The sequence below is a fragment of the Diabrotica virgifera genome, chromosome 1 (genome assembly GCF_917563875.1).
Source record: "Diabrotica virgifera virgifera chromosome 1, PGI_DIABVI_V3a".
Taxonomy (NCBI): domain Eukaryota; kingdom Metazoa; phylum Arthropoda; class Insecta; order Coleoptera; family Chrysomelidae; genus Diabrotica; species Diabrotica virgifera.
This window is the reverse complement of record NC_065443.1, coordinates 153,873,677-153,890,209: the sequence shown is the minus strand read 5'-3', so window position 1 is coordinate 153,890,209 and position 16,533 is coordinate 153,873,677. Positions and strand designations below refer to the sequence as shown.

The following is a 16,533-nucleotide window of genomic DNA, read 5'->3' as shown; positions in this document are numbered from 1 at the left end:
ACTTGTTTCTAGATCGAAATTGATCGCCAAAATAATACATTTAAGGGAGGAACTGACCAAATGGATCAGATCAGAATGTAAGTTGCTACCGGATCAGTATCGTGGCAAAAAATGGTATTGGCCAATTTTTACGTGGATGCTCGATGTTACATTACAAAATAGTTGGATATTGTATAATAAAACTGGCAGAGAAAAGGTATCGCAATTAGATTTTACAAGAGAGATTGTAAGCACATATTTAGCGAAGTGTAGTGTACTTAGTAAAGGACGTGGAAGACCGTCGGCTTCCTTGACAGCATCTCTCGACAGCCGAGTATCGGATGACATTCGTTTTGACACCATCAATCATTTGATACAGTACATTCCAGATGGGAAAAAGAGAAGATGTGCGTCTAAAACATGTAAATCTATCGTTAGAACAATGTGTTTAAAATATGATATTGGACTATGTACTTCTTGTTTTATACCGTTTCACTCTCGATAGTGTAAATTTTTATAACTAATCACACCGAATTACATTTTTTTATGAATAAATATCTATTTTTGTTTTATTCCTTACTTTACTGTATCCGAAATGCTTTAATTTTTTGGTTTATTATTTTCAACAAAAACTAGGTAGTCTAAGCGCCTAGCGTTGCTTTAAGGCAACACTTAATATCTCAGAAATGATATATCTCAGAAAAAATATTTTATGAAGTTTTTTATTATTTAAACACAGTTCATTAATAATATTGCAAAAAATAATACAAAATCAATAATTTATTAATCTCGGCGCTAATGGGTTAAGCTAGGTGAGTCACATACCGTACAAAAGAATCTTAGATGGGAAAATTTTTGTTCCAATAGGGCCTTTGGTGGTGGACTTATTTAATCCGGTGCAGCGCATACAGAAATTTCTGCGGCAATCTCCATCGCACCGCAATTGATTATATTTATCTGAATCCGCAAACTTTTCAAGGCAATTGTCACAGTTGTAGAACATGGTTTCAAGGTTAGATATGCAATAGACTGGATCAAATGAAAATTGCAAAGAAAAATCAAAAAATCAAAAGATTGCAAAGAAAAATTCACCAAGTACAATAATAAGTTTTTTAATGAATTTTACCTTGGAACCGCAATTCACAATAATGTGCTTAGTGAATTGTACTATAAATTATCTCAGCCATTAGAAGGCTTCAATTGACTTTTCCACGGTGGGGCAGTACCATATTGAGTACAAGTTAATGAAAATGTCAAAATCCTCAAAAAAGTGCACTTAATACCTTTTAGACTAAGACACTGGTGTCTGACACTGGTGTCTGACACCGGTGTCCAACACCGGTATTCAATTGCAGCAAAGCATTGTTGAGCCACTAAAATCAGCCAGACACTCAAAGTGGCTCGTCTCTAATCGTTCATTTAAAACAATGCTTTGCTGCCGGTGGCAGACACCGGTGTCAGACACCAGTGTCTTAGTCTGAAAGGGTACTTAGTGAGTTTTATCTCTAATAGGACGATTATGCAAATAATATTCGAAAAACAGGTCACTTTTTATTAATTGTCAATTGCTACTCATATGATCAACTAGCACCAATGCTGATTCATGTTTTAACAAGAAACTAACCAAACCTATTCTTCTAAAATATGGTATAGAGTGTTTTGATTTTTGACGTACAATGCTCTATCCCAAATGGCTCTCACTAATTCATGAATTTGAAAAATTTTATTACTTAGTAATTCCCAATAAAAATAGTATTTTCCTTGGTTAGGCCATAACTTGAGAATTACTTTACCGATTTCATTCACGTTTTTTTTTTAAGTGAAAACTTCTTTAGGGACGTTGTGCGATTTTTGGATAGGGGAAAAAGCATTGAATTCGCGACCGTCATTGCGACCGTCATCGCGACCGTCATTGCGACCGTCATCGCTTATGCTATATATTATTTGTATGTATATATAAATTGTATAGAAATATTTAAATTTAAAATAAATGTAAAACCTCTTTTAGGATGGGGAAAAAAAGATTTATTTCACGACCGTCATAGCGACCGTCATCTCTTCGAAGAAATAAATTTTGTACGTATCTATATTATGGGTATCTATACATAAATTGTATAGAAGTATTTAAATTTAAAATAAATGTAAAACCTATTTTTCGATAGGAAAAAAGGATTTATTTCGCGACCGTCATCTCTTCGGCGAAATAAATTTTGTACGTACCTATATGTATTGAAGTGAAAACTTCTTTAGGGACGTTGTGCACTTTTTAGATGGGAAAAAGTATTAAATTGGCGACCGTCGTTGCGACCGTCATCGCTTCGAAGAAATAAATTTTTGAAGTGGAAACTTCTTGAGGGTCGTTGTGCACTTTTTGGATGGGGAAAAATTATTAAATTAGCGACCGTCATCGTTTCGACGAAATAAATTTTTGAAGTAAAAATTTCTTTAGGGACGTTGTGCACTTTTTAGATAGGGAAAAAGTATTGAATTAGCGAACGTCATCGCGACCGTCATCGCTTCGGGAAAATAAATTTTTGAAGTGAAAACTACTTTTGGGGACGTTGTGCACTTTTTAGATGGGGAAGTAGTATTGAATTAGCGACCGTCATCGCTTCGGCGAAATAAATTTTTGAAGTGAAAACTTCTTTAGGGACGTTGTGCACTTTTTGGATGGGGAAAAATTATTAAATTTGGATGAGGAGAAAGTAATAAATAAGCTACCGTCATCGCTTCGAGGAAATAAACATTTGAAGTAAAAACTTCTTTAGGGACCTTGAGCTCTTTTTGGATGAAAAAAAGTATTAATTAAAAAGTATAAGTATTAAAAGACCGTCATCGCTTCGATGAACTAAATTCGTGAAGTGAAAACTTCTTGAGGAACGTTGTGCACTTTTTAGATGGGGGAAAAGTATTGAATTATGGACCGTCATCGCTTAGACGAAATAAATATTTGAAGTGAAACTTCTTTAGGGACGTTGTGCACTTTTTCGATTGAAAAAAGCATTAAATTAGCGACCGTCATCGCTTCGATGAAATCAATTTTTGAAGTGGAAACTTCTTGAGGGATGTTGTGCACATTTTGGATGGGGAAAAATATAAATTAGCGACCTTTATCGCTTCGACGAAATAAATTTTTGAAGTGAAAACTTCTTTAGGGACGTTGTGCACTTTTTGGATGGGGAAAAATTATTAAATTAGCGACCGTCATCGCTTCGACGAAATACATTTTTGAAGTGAAAACTTCTTTAGGAACGTTGTGCACTTTTTGGATGGGGGAAAAGTATTAAATTAGGGACCGTCATAGCTTCGACGAAATAAATATTTGAAGTGAAACTTATTTAGGGACGTTGTACACTTTTTTGATGTAAAAAAGTATTAAATTAGCGACCGTCATCGCTTCGATGAAATCAGTTTTTGAAGTGGAAACTTCTTGAGGGACGTTGTGCACTTTTTGGATGGGAAAAATATTATATTAGCGAACCTTCATCGCTTCGACGAAATAAATTTTTGAAGTGAAAACTTCTTTAGGGACGTTGTGCACTTTTTGGATGGGGAAAAATTATTAAATTAGCGACCGTTATCGCTTCGACGAAATACATTTTTGAAGTGAAAACTTCTTTAGGAACGTTGTGCACTTTTTGGATGGGGGAAAAGTATTAAATTAGGGACCGTCATAGCTTCGACGAAATAAATATTTGAAGTGAAACTTATTTAGGGACGTTGTACACTTTTTTGATGTAAAAAAGTATTAAATTAGCGACCGTCATCACTTCGCTGAAATAAATTTTGTACATATATAAATTATGTGTATGTATACATAAATAGCATAAGACATAGGCATCGCGTATATCATATATGATATAGGTACAGCACTTCTTTTAGGATATGGTAAAAGCATTGAGCTCGTAATTTATATACTATAAGAAGTTTTCACTTCTGTCGGCACTCCCACGAGTGCCTTAAATTTTTTTTTATTTTTTAAATATTTTGTAGGTACAATTTAAGAAATTGCTCTGAAAATTGAAAAATTTAAGAAAACTTAACCGATATTAAATTTAAATTCACCGTTATTTAAATGAACTCAGATATAATATCCACAAGAAAGAATTTCCTGTAGCTGGCTGCATACCATTAATTACAAGTAAATTTAATGTAAAATTTTTTCTCGGTAAAAGGTATATTTATTTAAAAACCCATAAATTTGTGACCCTTTTATTTTGCATAAACATCATTTAAAAAATATACAAAAATAAGCATAAACATATTATTAAAAAAATACAAAAAGAATTATTTATTAATAGAATTGTTTATTAGAGATATTAGTTTTAGGGTAAGATACGAAAAAATGACTAATAAGTAAAAATTTGTAAAATTGACGAATGGATTTAGTGTCCGCAGTCATGTAAACCCAAACATACTAAAGTATAATTAGAGTTCCAAAATATGAGATATTTTACTGTTTCATTTTGTACAACTAAAATCATTTTTAGGACTCGCTGACGCACTTGATAAGATCGTACCGAGTAGAACTCGACAGAACGATAAATCTCCCGTTAAAGAAAATGATGCTACAGTTTCTTCCTCAACATCAGTTGGATCGTCGACAGATGTTAATTGTCCTGTGTGTGACAAATTATATTCGAAGGAGACAGTAGAGGTAAGGAAACTATTTTTTAACCTTTAATAATGATATGATGGTATATAACCTTTTTCAATGTCGACTTGTCTCCCCCAGAATCCTCGAGGCAGACCGTTGTTTCGGTGTGGGATTGTGGAATAAACTTCCTACCCACTTTTGATTTTTGGAGGTTTTGCCCATAACCCACCACGCTGGCCAGACGGGTTTGTGGGGGGGGGGGTATAATATATAGAGAAGGAATTTGGGGTTTGGGTAGAATAATACTGGGGTTAGGACCTGGTTTCCTCTCCTAGTAGGAAGTGGAGGAAAAACCAGGAGCTCGCGTGGGTAGGGACGCTAAATCCCTGAAGTAAGTCTACCTCTATCGGGATCATAATAGAGGGGCACCTACCCGCTACCGTCAAACGGTATATACATGTGTGTTCAATACTAACACATACACTTTCAAAATCAAATATGAAATGTTTTTATAATATTTTATTAGTATCAATGTGTAACATTAAACGAAGTTATAATCTTACTGACATTTCTACATGTGTAAATTAATTGCATAATTAAAACCTAACATTTAAACACAATTGGTTTTAATATAACTTGGAAGATCACTTTCGAGCTCTAGAATTTCAGCCCATCTTTAAGTCTCAAATAAAAGGTTACTTAACATATTAGCCGCTACTCATTTATTAGGTACTCAGTTTTGGTGCCGCCTATATATTCAGTTACTTTAGTATAGAGCCAATACGAAAAGAACCTATTTAATTTCACAGTTTTTGAACGCCGAAAGGCGATAGTGGTATTCTTTTTCTCATAGGCATCTTTCAGTGCGTCACAGTTTTTCGATTTCTTTCTAACGCATTAAATTGTATGTGACAGAAAAAAAGGCACGTCTGTGATTACAGGCATTTATAACATTTATTCTAGTTCTCGATAGATGGCGCTATAATCGAAAAAAAAATTTACGAATTATATAATATGTCTACGAATGTAATCTGTACAATTTATAAGACTATAAAAATCAAAGAAAATACCATTTTATAAATGCGATAAACACAATTGATTTGTTTTTATGCCAAATTGCAACTAAAATGTGACAACTGTCAGATTTAACTAAAATGTCATGTTAGAATAAATGTTATAAATGTATATTATCACGGACTTACCTTTTTTTCTATCATTTCTGACGCACTGAAAAATGCCCATGAAAAGGACCATACCAGACTTAAGTATGGCAAAACGCCTTTTGGTGATACTGGCATCCAACTCAGTAATCTAACGCCTTTTGGCGACAGACGACAGTGAATGTGTTAACTTTTTTCATTCTGTCCCTTTCTACTATCCATCTGTTGCACTCTAGCATTGTATGTGTAACAGTGTCCGGGTGTCTGCAGTATAGGCATTCATCAGTGTCAGCCTTTCCTAACCTAGAGAGGTAGGCTCTAAAATACCCGTGTCCTGTGAGCACCTGCCTTAGGAAATAATCCAGTCGCCTGTGATCACAGTCCACCCAATCTTTTAGGTTCGGGAACAGCATCTTTGTCCACTATGCCACGTCCGCCGTGTTGTTCTGAAGCTGTATTATTATGAAGCTACAACCTTCTGAAGTTGTTGGATTCAGGTGTTCGGTTTATGTTAAGTGCACTAATTCAGGGTAAAGTGATCGAAAATATTTATTATTGAAATAAGAGAGACTCATACTCTTTAAGCTTTGAATTCGTGGACAAAAATAGTTGCATCGTATTTTAGTCTTCAGGAAACCTCCGAAAACTCCTTAAAAAAATTGAAGAAGTGCGATAGAAAATGTGCTTCTAGAGCGACATAAGAGTTATCATGTTTTTAGGAATGCTTCACACTTATCCAGTTTCAGCATAACTGCAGTTCCATCTTATATTTAAAAAACTACTGAACAGTGGCGGATCTACGGGGAATTATGGAAATGTAAATATGGGAATTACCATATCATGCTATAAGTTCCCTTAATTTTCCTACCTATCGAGTTTATGGGGTTGACTTTGTCTGTCTGCAGTTTAAGTTTCATGTCAGATAATGTATTTTTTATGTTTCAACAAATTTTTCTTTAATTCTGGGGCATATTACAAGGGGAAATATGGGAATTCCCACTTTTAATAGATTCTAATAAAGATAGCTTAAGGCCTTTATTTTGAATTAATGGAGAATTTGAAATTGGCCATTAAAAAGTTATAATGATCTAGAAGGTGAAGTGTGTACGTAGAATCCGTTTTTCCATTATTGAAAGCCCTTTTGTGTTCTGCTATACATTTGTAAAGGTTCTACCAGTTTGACCGATGTAAATTTTTTGTAAATGTAAACCGATGTAAATAAAGTTTTTAGACCGTCATCACTTGTAAGTTGATATCCACTACTGTGTAAGTGCTTTTTCTTTTGGCTCTTGTTGTTCAACATATTTTCTTAAGTTGTTGTTTATTCTGAAAGCTGGTTTTATTCCTTGGTTTTTTATAAGTTAGGCTATTTTAGTTGATATCTTGCCAGTGTATGTAAGGGAGCGTTCAAGTATTACGTAACGCGATTTTTGAAGATTTTTGACCCCCCCCCCCCCTCCCTACCCTACGTAACGCACTCTAATGGGCGTTTCACTATTGCGTAATGCAATTTTTGAAGATTTTTGACCCCCCCCCCCCACCCAACCACGTTACTTAATACTTGAACGGTCCCTAATCAAGCAAAAGGTACTAGGTTTTTTTCTCTGGCGGTGGAACGACTAATTTCAGGGCTTTTTATGCAGCATTTGATTTAAAATTTTGTTTTTTTGTTTGTTCGTTGTACCCATTGTCTACTGCAATCTCGGAAGTTATTTTTTGACATGTTAATTTCTGTTAATCTATGTAACATGCTATGGTAGGCTGCCAATTTATGTTATGTAGGATGGGCTGACTAACTATACACATTTCATCAGCCCAACATACACAACATAAATTGCCAGCCTCTACCATAGCATGTTGCATAGTGTGCAGAACGCTTCACCAGTTGTTAAATGGACCTGGTGAAGGTGAATATCTCTTGTCCTTCACACAAGACGGGAACAAGTTTCTGTAGTGGTTGATAACGTAGACCCTGATAATCTTTGTTGAGTCGAAGCAAGGTGTAAATCGGTTTTGAAATGAGTAATAAACGTGTGGGGTAATTATTTTATTATTTAACACAATCACTATTTACAATCACTGTACATTATAATTATTACTGGGTTTAATACAAAACATACATACATTTGCTATGTAGAATTGAGAGTAAAGTGAATCGCGATTATGAGAGTCAAGCTTTTTTTATGTAATTATGTTTATTTACAATCTACATCAATAAAAGAGTATTAAGTAAATTTGTTCCATGTTTTTGGGCATGAAGAAGAGACTTCCAATGATGTCTCATCTTATTCTATTTATGTTTAAGTTTTAAAATAGGTCCTGAGGCCAGGTTCGATCTAGTCTCCTTGTGGCAGGGCCATTATGGAATAATTCGCTTACTAACTCATTGTCATGGTGAATGGTACGCTCGTTCTGTGATTCAGATGCTCGATGGATTTCTTCTCTGATGAAAGGTATATTTAAGTCTTCGTGAAGTGTTTGATTAGTTACATACCATGGTGCATCCACTATTGATCTTAGAACTTTAGACTGAAATCTTTGGATGATATTGAGTGATGTTGACTTTGCACAGCCCCAGAGGTGTAGTCCGTAGTACCAAATAGGTTTGAGTATTGTTTTGTACAGAAGAATTTTGTTTTGGATGTTGAGTTTTGATCTGCGTCCAAGGAGCCAATACATTTGCCGAAATTTCAAGTCTAGTTGTCTTATTTTCGTCTGTATATGTTTTTTCCAAGTAAGACGTTGGTCAAGATGGAGGCCAAGGTATTTAGCGTCTGTTACTGTTGGTATTGGTTTATTTTCTATTCTTACAAGTGGGCATGTGTTGTGACGGTTTGTAAACGTTATTTGAGATGATTTTGTTTTATTTACTTTTGTTCGCCATTTTGTGTACCACTCACTGAGTATGTCCAGATGGTGTTGTAGGTCTTGTGAGGCTTGTATGTGATCTTCATTTACAGCGAGTATTGCTACGTCATCAGCAAAGGAAGCGATCGTAGTATTATGAGACTCTGGTATATCGGCTGTGTAGAGTGAGAAAAGCAGCGGCCCGAGAACACTACCTTGCGGAACTCCGGAGTTAATAGGACAGATGTTGGATTGTTGGTCTTTGAATTTTACTGAGAAATATCTATTTGATAAGTAGGATTTGATTAGGAGGAAATAGTTACTAGATAGTGCTAATTTTACTTTGTAAAGCAGACCTCTGTGCCAAACTTTGTCAAACGCTTGTGAGATATCTAGGAATACAGCGTTGCAGTATTTCTTTTCTTCGAGAGTTTTTGATATTTCATTTACTATTCGATGGACTTGTTGTGTAGTAGAGTGGTTTTCCCGAAAACCAAACTGATGTTCTGGTAGTAATGTTAGGAATTCATGATCTGCGTATATTCTTTGTAGCAGCAATCTTTCAAAAACTTTGCTAACGATTGGGAGTAGGCTGATGGGTCGATAAGATGTTACTTCATTGGGAGCTTTTCCTGGCTTAAGGATCATTATAATTTCTGCAAATTTCCATATTTTTGGAAAGTATGATAAACTTAGCATGCGATTAAATATTACTGTTAGCATAATAATGGCCTTACGAGGAAGTTGTTGTAGTATGTACTTGTGCCGAGATTAAGTCATAACCTGGAGCCTTTCGTGAGTTGAGTTTGGTTATTTCTTTCTTGACTTCTATAGGAGTAAAACTTTTGATTGGAAGGGACATTTGACATGCTGCGCTAATTAGTTCTTCCACTTCTTCATCAGGGTCTGGTGGCTCGGTTTGAAATACACTCGTAAGATGTTCAGCAAAGACGTCCGCTTTTTCTTTGTTGGAACGAGCCCATTCACCATTTGGTTTATGGAGGGGAGGAATAGTTGTGTATGGTTTTTTGAGTTTCTTAGTCGCCTTCCATAGCGTCTGATCATTTGCTGTAAGGTTTGTAATGTAATGTTCAAAGGTTTCGTTGTTTGCAGCTTTGATGGCTACTCCAAATTGTCTACGTAGTCTATTGTATATATGTTGATCTATGTTGTTTCTAGATCTTTGCCAGTTTCTTCTCGCACGATGTTTTTCAGCAATAAGTTGCCGAATGTGTAGGGGAACATTTGTTGTATGTGTCGGTCTGCGTTCATTTCGTGGTGTAGATTGCCATGCCGCTTCTTGCACAAGGGTGGTGAAATATTGAGCTGCTGTATCTATCTCGTGTGGAGATTTGATTCGCAAATTAAGATTAATGTTTTCTTCTAGGTAGTATTGAAAATCTGCCCAGTTGGTGTTTTTTGACGCTAGTCGAGGAGGGGGTGTGTTGTTTATGACTGTGGTACTCTTGTTCATGATAACTGGTGTATGATCAGATGAGAGGTCATAGCTGGATTCTATTAGACAGTTGTTTCTGGATTCTCCTTTGCTTATGTAAAAGTCTAGCACATCTGGAAGTTTTCTGGAGTCACTTGGCCAGTAAGTAGGGATTCCGTTGGTGTGGCAATCATAGTTGTTGTCGGTCATTGCTTTTAAAAGGTTACGACCTTTTGTTGTTATGAGTCTTGGGCCCCAATGTGTGTGTTTCGCATTCCAATCTCCTCGGCTACAAATTTACTGCCAAGTAATTGAAAGAAGGCTTTGTATTCATCTGTGGAGATTGCATGACGAGGTGGGCTGTAGATTGCAGATATGTTAAAGTGCCATGGCGTTGCATTCACTTGAACAATTGCTGCTTGAATTTTTTCTGTTGCATATTTTGGCAATTCATGATGTGATATACAGCTTCGTATGATTATGGCCGAGCCACCATGAGCTGTACCATCGGGGTGAGGTGTACTGTATGTAGTATAAAGCGGAATATTGAACGTAGTTAGATCAGTAAAGTGGGTTTCTGAAGCAAGCAGTACATCGATTTTATTCTGGTTTAAGAAAGTGATTACTTCCTGCTTATGGTTTAGCAGGCCATTAGCGTTCCATGTGGCAATTCTAAGTATGTTTAACATTAACAATTCCTTTGGTTAATGACTTCTGTGAGTAAGTTTAATATCATACTATTTTGACTCATGAGTTGTGAGAACATGTTTTTGAACTCGTTAAGGAATGTTATTAGTTGTAGTTCTATGTTAGTTTTAGGTTCTTGGTCGTGGTTGATTTGATGTGCTGTCACATTTGCATACGTTCTATGACGATTTTGTAGAGTAGTGTTTAGCTGATTTGTTTCATTACTTACATGTGTGTTGTTAAATGTTGTTCTTTGGGGCTGTTGGTTTCCTCTTTTTGGCATATTTCTGTTTTCTACTAGTTCCATGTAGACAACACAGCCCTTATAGTTAGCAGGGTGATCTTGTTTGTATAGTGCACACTTGGCCAGAGTATTTCTAGGTTTTTTACAAGATTTTGTATCATGTTGTTCTCCACATTTGACGCAGTAGTGTGGCTTAGTGCAATATGTTTTACTATGACCGTAAGCTTGACATCGCATGCATTGGATGATTGAGTTTCTCTTCTTTGGTGCTTCCACTGCTATTTTGGTGTGACATAAGAATTCTAGATTAAATATGTCTTTGTTGTTACTCTTGAGTTCAAGGTCTATGAAAAATAAGGATAAGGGTTCCTTTGTTTGTTTGTGTCGGACGTTGGTTATATTGCGAACTTTATGGCCGGCATTTTCTAACTCCTTTGTTATATCTGTTGTGGCTATAGAGTGATGGATATGTCTTATTACCACTCTGTAGGCACGTTCTTCCTTTATTTGGTAAGTGTGGTGAACGATTTTTTCTTCTCGTAAATGTCTTATCAGTTGACGATAGGTATCTATTGTATGTGTTATAACTTTGACAGTGTCGTTTGGCAGGGTTCTGGTATAGTAGGTTTCTTTCTGTATAATTTGTGCACAGTTATCGAGCATTTCTTTAAAGTTTTTGACACCATATATGAATATTGGAGGTGGTCTTGGTACCTTCTGTTGTTTGTCTGTTTCAGTGTGTTCAGTGTTCTGGACGTTTGATAATGCACTGTATCGATTTTGTATTTTTGTTGGTGGTGAACTGGAAGAATTAGAATCGTTATTTTTAAATTTACGTTTTTTGACTACTTGCCATGAGTTCTTATTTTGGGCTTCTTTGTCTTCGTCTTCGCTAAACTCGATATCTGAGTTTTCTGAATGTATATTTTCAAGATTTATCTGTCTTTTTGAGGTCTGCTCTGCAGTGGATGGGTTGTTTTGGACGTAGTACATTGGTTGTGATTGTAGTGGAAATTGTTGTAGTTGTGCTGGAAAAATAAATTGATTTTGTGGAATGTTTGCTATGGGAGTATTTGCCTCTTGACAGTAGTAAACGGAATTTGGTGCATTTTCGGAAGTGTTTTCTGGGGGCGGATATTGTTTGGGAGTTGGGTACATGTTCCTGGATGTATATTAATAGTGGACCTGCTGTTTACCTACAATTTCTGCTAATACCACAATAGACACTGGTTGTATGTTTTCCATATGTGTGAATTGTTCATTGTAGAAAAACAGAATTTTTTTTAGTAGAAAAAAAAAAACATTGTAGAAAAACGGAAAAAAATAGAGAGTCAAGCGTGTGAGTAAAAAGGAGTGAGAGATAAATAATTCGCGTGAATAACCGTGTAATGGTAATAAGAAATATGAGCCGTGAATTGAGAATGTAGTCATTCGGAGTTGAGCTAAAACGCGACCGACTAGTTCTGAGGGTGGCTAATAACTCACTGAGAAACTGAACCGACTGAGAGCATAATATTTCTTCTTTCTTTCGGCTTTTGCAACAAGAGGGGAAATCAAAGGGAAATAATTGTTTTCGTCGGCATCTATTATGAACTTAATCTTTTCATTATAAATATTTTGGGAGTTATCTTCAGTTTGTTGTTCTAGGCAATTCCATATAGTCTCTTCGTATAGAATCAAAAGCTTCTCTCAGATCCACACATATTTCTTTCTTTTTTCTTTATTAAGTTTCTTATTAAGAAAATATTACCTGTAGTCCCTCTACCTTTTCCGAATACTGCTTGCTTTTCCATTCTGTTCTCAACTTTATTTCTTAGTCTATTTCTTGCACTCGATTTTATCACCTTTTTATGGTTCGGACCAAACGCCTATAATTAATTACACATTATATAAATGCTATACATTTGGGAGAATCTTATACATATACATTCTCATGAACAACTTTTTTTTTCAGGCACATGCTTGGACTTGTGGTCAGGGGGAACAAATGGTCACAAGGTCTGCCTTGCAATCCTCATCCAAGCTATCGTGTGAAATATGTGATAAAGTTGTCCTTGATGATTATGATCTCCATGTACAGCAATGCTTGGATCAAGAGAAAAAGAAAAATAAAACAAAATAACTTCATTGTTTGATTTAATAATTATATTTTATTGTTTTTGTTTATAAGAAGTATATCAATACTCGTTGAAAATAGTTCTAATGTGTTAGGTTATTATTTTCAAAGGTTGAGTTAATATATACAATAATAATTCAAAAGCTGTGTAAAAATAGAAGCTTTATAAAAAACTTATTAAGTACAGTTGATCCCAAACCCTTCGTTGACGTCATATAAGATTTTAAGAATGTCGTGAATCGCTGCATGCTCTTTTAGTTAAATCTGACAGTTGTCAGAATAGTTATATTTACGTTTTTATATAAATATCAATATTTATATAAATATTTGCCAGAATATTAATATTTCAAATATTTTAAGGAAAATATAAAATTCAATTACCAGAGAACGGCAGTTCTCGCCAGTGGCGCACATCCACACCCCCCTACACGCGACACTATATATACACGAAATTTTCGATTGTCTAAATCTGACGGAATTGAAAATTGTACCAACTCCCATCTTAAAGTTCAGGAAAAGACTCACCCATTCATATATCAACCATCCATTTTGGTCCAAGGGTGTGGATTTTACGGTCCTTCCTATTTAGGGCATGTTTTTCGTTCTCGTTCCCAAAACTCCCAAAAACTTCAAAAATTTAAGTCCGACCTTTGCGGATTCTAATAGTACTGATCATTACCTTTCCAACGCATGTCTAATTTTGAAAATCGGTTATACCATTCTAAAGTTGCCGAGCTCAGAAATATACCGACTCAATTTCTATTTAAAAAAGGGAAAATGTTTGTGGGTATGTATGTATGTGGCTAGAAAAGTTAAACCGATCTGAATTTTTTTTTGTGTTTAAAGAGGGGGTCGGACGATTCAGAACCGGTGTAGTTTGTGACTTTTGACCACCCATAAGCCAGCTGTAGGACGTGGTAGGTACAAAACGGCATATTTTTGGGGGTATATATCTTCGGTTCAAGAAGAGAACCGCAAATACACCAAATCAATAGTGTTGAATTAAGCTTTCAAATGGTGTCTAAGGATCAGACATACACACGGCTCAGTATCGCCGAAAAACTGAAAAACTAAACTTTGAAAATTTTGGTTTTTCGACCATTACTCAAAATTTCAACCTACGAATTGCGCCAATAACTGAACGTTTGTAGAAGAACTCCAGACGAATCTAACGGTGTATACCTCATATCCGGGAAAATTCGAATTTTTAAGTTATAGGCTTCATAAGTATGATCAAATCTATTTCCTATGGGGAAAACGGTTTTTCAAGCCCAATAATTCCTGTAATAGCTTCGGTTATCATACTTGACCTTAGATGCATCATATACTACTTGTCAATACGTTTCAAACTCATGTTTAGTAATCAAAATCGGTTAAGCCGTTTAGAAGTTATTAAGCTACAAAAGTATAATAAAATAACGATTATTCCCGAAGTGGTTTATGTAGTTGTAGTGGTTACGACGCTAAATTTGATCTGGCAACGGGCAATCCGAGTTCATTAACCGGCCATCCCAATAATAATCTATTTCGAATAGAAAAAAATCTAGTGTACATTAAAATCCGCCAAACGCCGTAAGAATGAGTGGCGCATACAATATTCCAGCTACAAAAGATCTGATATGAATATTACGTGGCGCGAAAATGTATTTTCATTTTGATGCAAAATAAAATTTTAATTTTATTTTAAAAGATTTTTTCGTAATATTTACTAAATTTGAAGTAAACGCGCCACAAAAGAGTTTCAAAATTCAAACTGTATCAAAGTTACTCTTTTGTGGTGCGTTTTACTTCTTTAGCAAATATAATGGAAAAATCTTTTAAAATAAAACTAATATTTTATTTTCCATCAAAATAAAAATACATTTTTTCGTCACGTAATATTCGTATTAGCTCTTTTGTAGCTGGAATATTGTATGCGCCACTCATTTTTACGGCGTTTAGCGGTTTTTATTCTTGTGTCATTATACAATGTCCGAATATACCAGTGACATAAAATATTTATATTTACGTCGTTGACAAATTTCTAACCTAGAATTGCAATAATTGTCATTTTATCCATTAAAACTCTTTGTGGCACGAGATTTTATAGATTTTCAAGAAACAATTGATAACCATTTGCGTTTGGCTGATAACGAATCCGTAGGAATTTTACCAATTAATGAATATACCTAATAGGAACAGAGGGCATAAGTAATACAAACCTCTTGAGTAGGTGTAACTTGATAAAAATATATTAGTTAGTGGTTTATTTTGTGGACCACTGTGCAACATTTAGCAAAAATTTGGTGGTTTAAATTTCAATCCGGTGTGCCGAAAACAGTTAACATGATAGTTAACATGAAACTAATGTCACGATAGATTACTTTTGTTTCAATTAATTATCTTTATTCGTATCATGGATTGGTTATGTATTTAGAGTATTGTAATTGTCAACCAATTATACATCTATAAGTCGCTTTAATATGGAAATACCCTTCAACGAATACATAATTTTTATAAGTTCTATGTATAATAATCACGGACGTACGTTTTTTCTGTCACTTCGAGCTTAATGCCTTAGAGCGAATTCGACAAACTATGACGCACTGAAAAAAGGGTTTGGGATGATCTGTACTTTATTTATCTTACATAGAGGTTGACATCATAAATGGGGAAAACAGGTGGTTGGGTGGGGAAATGGTACAGGGGAAAACAAGGAATGCCACATTTTATACATATTGAGATAAACACCAATAAAGGTTTAGTTTTGTGATTCTAAAAACTGCTTAAGAGATTCTTAGCAGAATTCTAGCAATTCTTGTTCTACAATGTTAATACAAGAATAAAAAACCGCCAAATTCCTTAAAAATAAGTAGCGCAGACAATATACCAGCTACAAAAGAGCTGATATGAATATTAAGTGGCACGAAAATGTATTTTTATTTTGATGAAAAATAAAATTCTAGTTTTATTTGAAAGATTTTCCCATAATATTTGCTAAATTTGAAGTAAAACGCGCCACAAAAGAATAACTTTGATACAGTTTACATTTTGAGGCTCTTTTATGGCGCGTTTTACTTCAAATTTAGTAAATATTATGGAAAAATCTTTCAAAATAAAACTAGAATTTTATTTTTCATCAAAATGAAAATACCTTTTCGCGCCACGTAATATACATATCAGCTCGTTTGTAGCTGGAATATTGTCTGCGCCACTTAGTTTTAAGGTGTTTAGCGGTTTTTTATTCTTGTATCAGGAGTTTTTTATAAATTAAATGTATTCAGTTGAATGTAATGTTTCTCGATTACACGTTAAGCGTCATAAGTGGTCGCCTTTGTCGCGTTATCTCCAAAATTATCTAGTGGTTACGACACTAGACTTGTGATAAGACAATCCGAGTTCATATCCCAGCCGTCCTAATACTTTTAGCCGGCAAATGAACTCGGTTTGCCCGATCAAATTTAGCGTCGTAACCACTACAACTGCATA

The 16,533-nt window shown here is 35.0% G+C and overlaps 1 protein-coding gene across 2 annotated transcripts in view; it reads left to right on the top strand.

The window, feature by feature from the left end:
- The window catches only part of LOC114325660 (nexilin), a 76,739-nt gene extending 63,497 nt beyond the window's left edge, over nt 1–13,242 (top strand). For both annotated transcript variants that reach the window (XM_028273777.2, XM_028273776.2), the window contains exons 7-8: nt 4,470–4,636; nt 12,904–13,242. In XM_028273777.2, the coding sequence (XP_028129578.2) occupies nt 4,470–4,636; nt 12,904–13,071 (335 nt within the window). In that variant the 3' untranslated portion in view covers nt 13,072–13,242. The remainder of the gene's footprint in view (nt 1–4,469; nt 4,637–12,903) is intronic.
- The last annotated feature ends 3,291 nt before the right edge of the window (nt 13,243–16,533 follow it).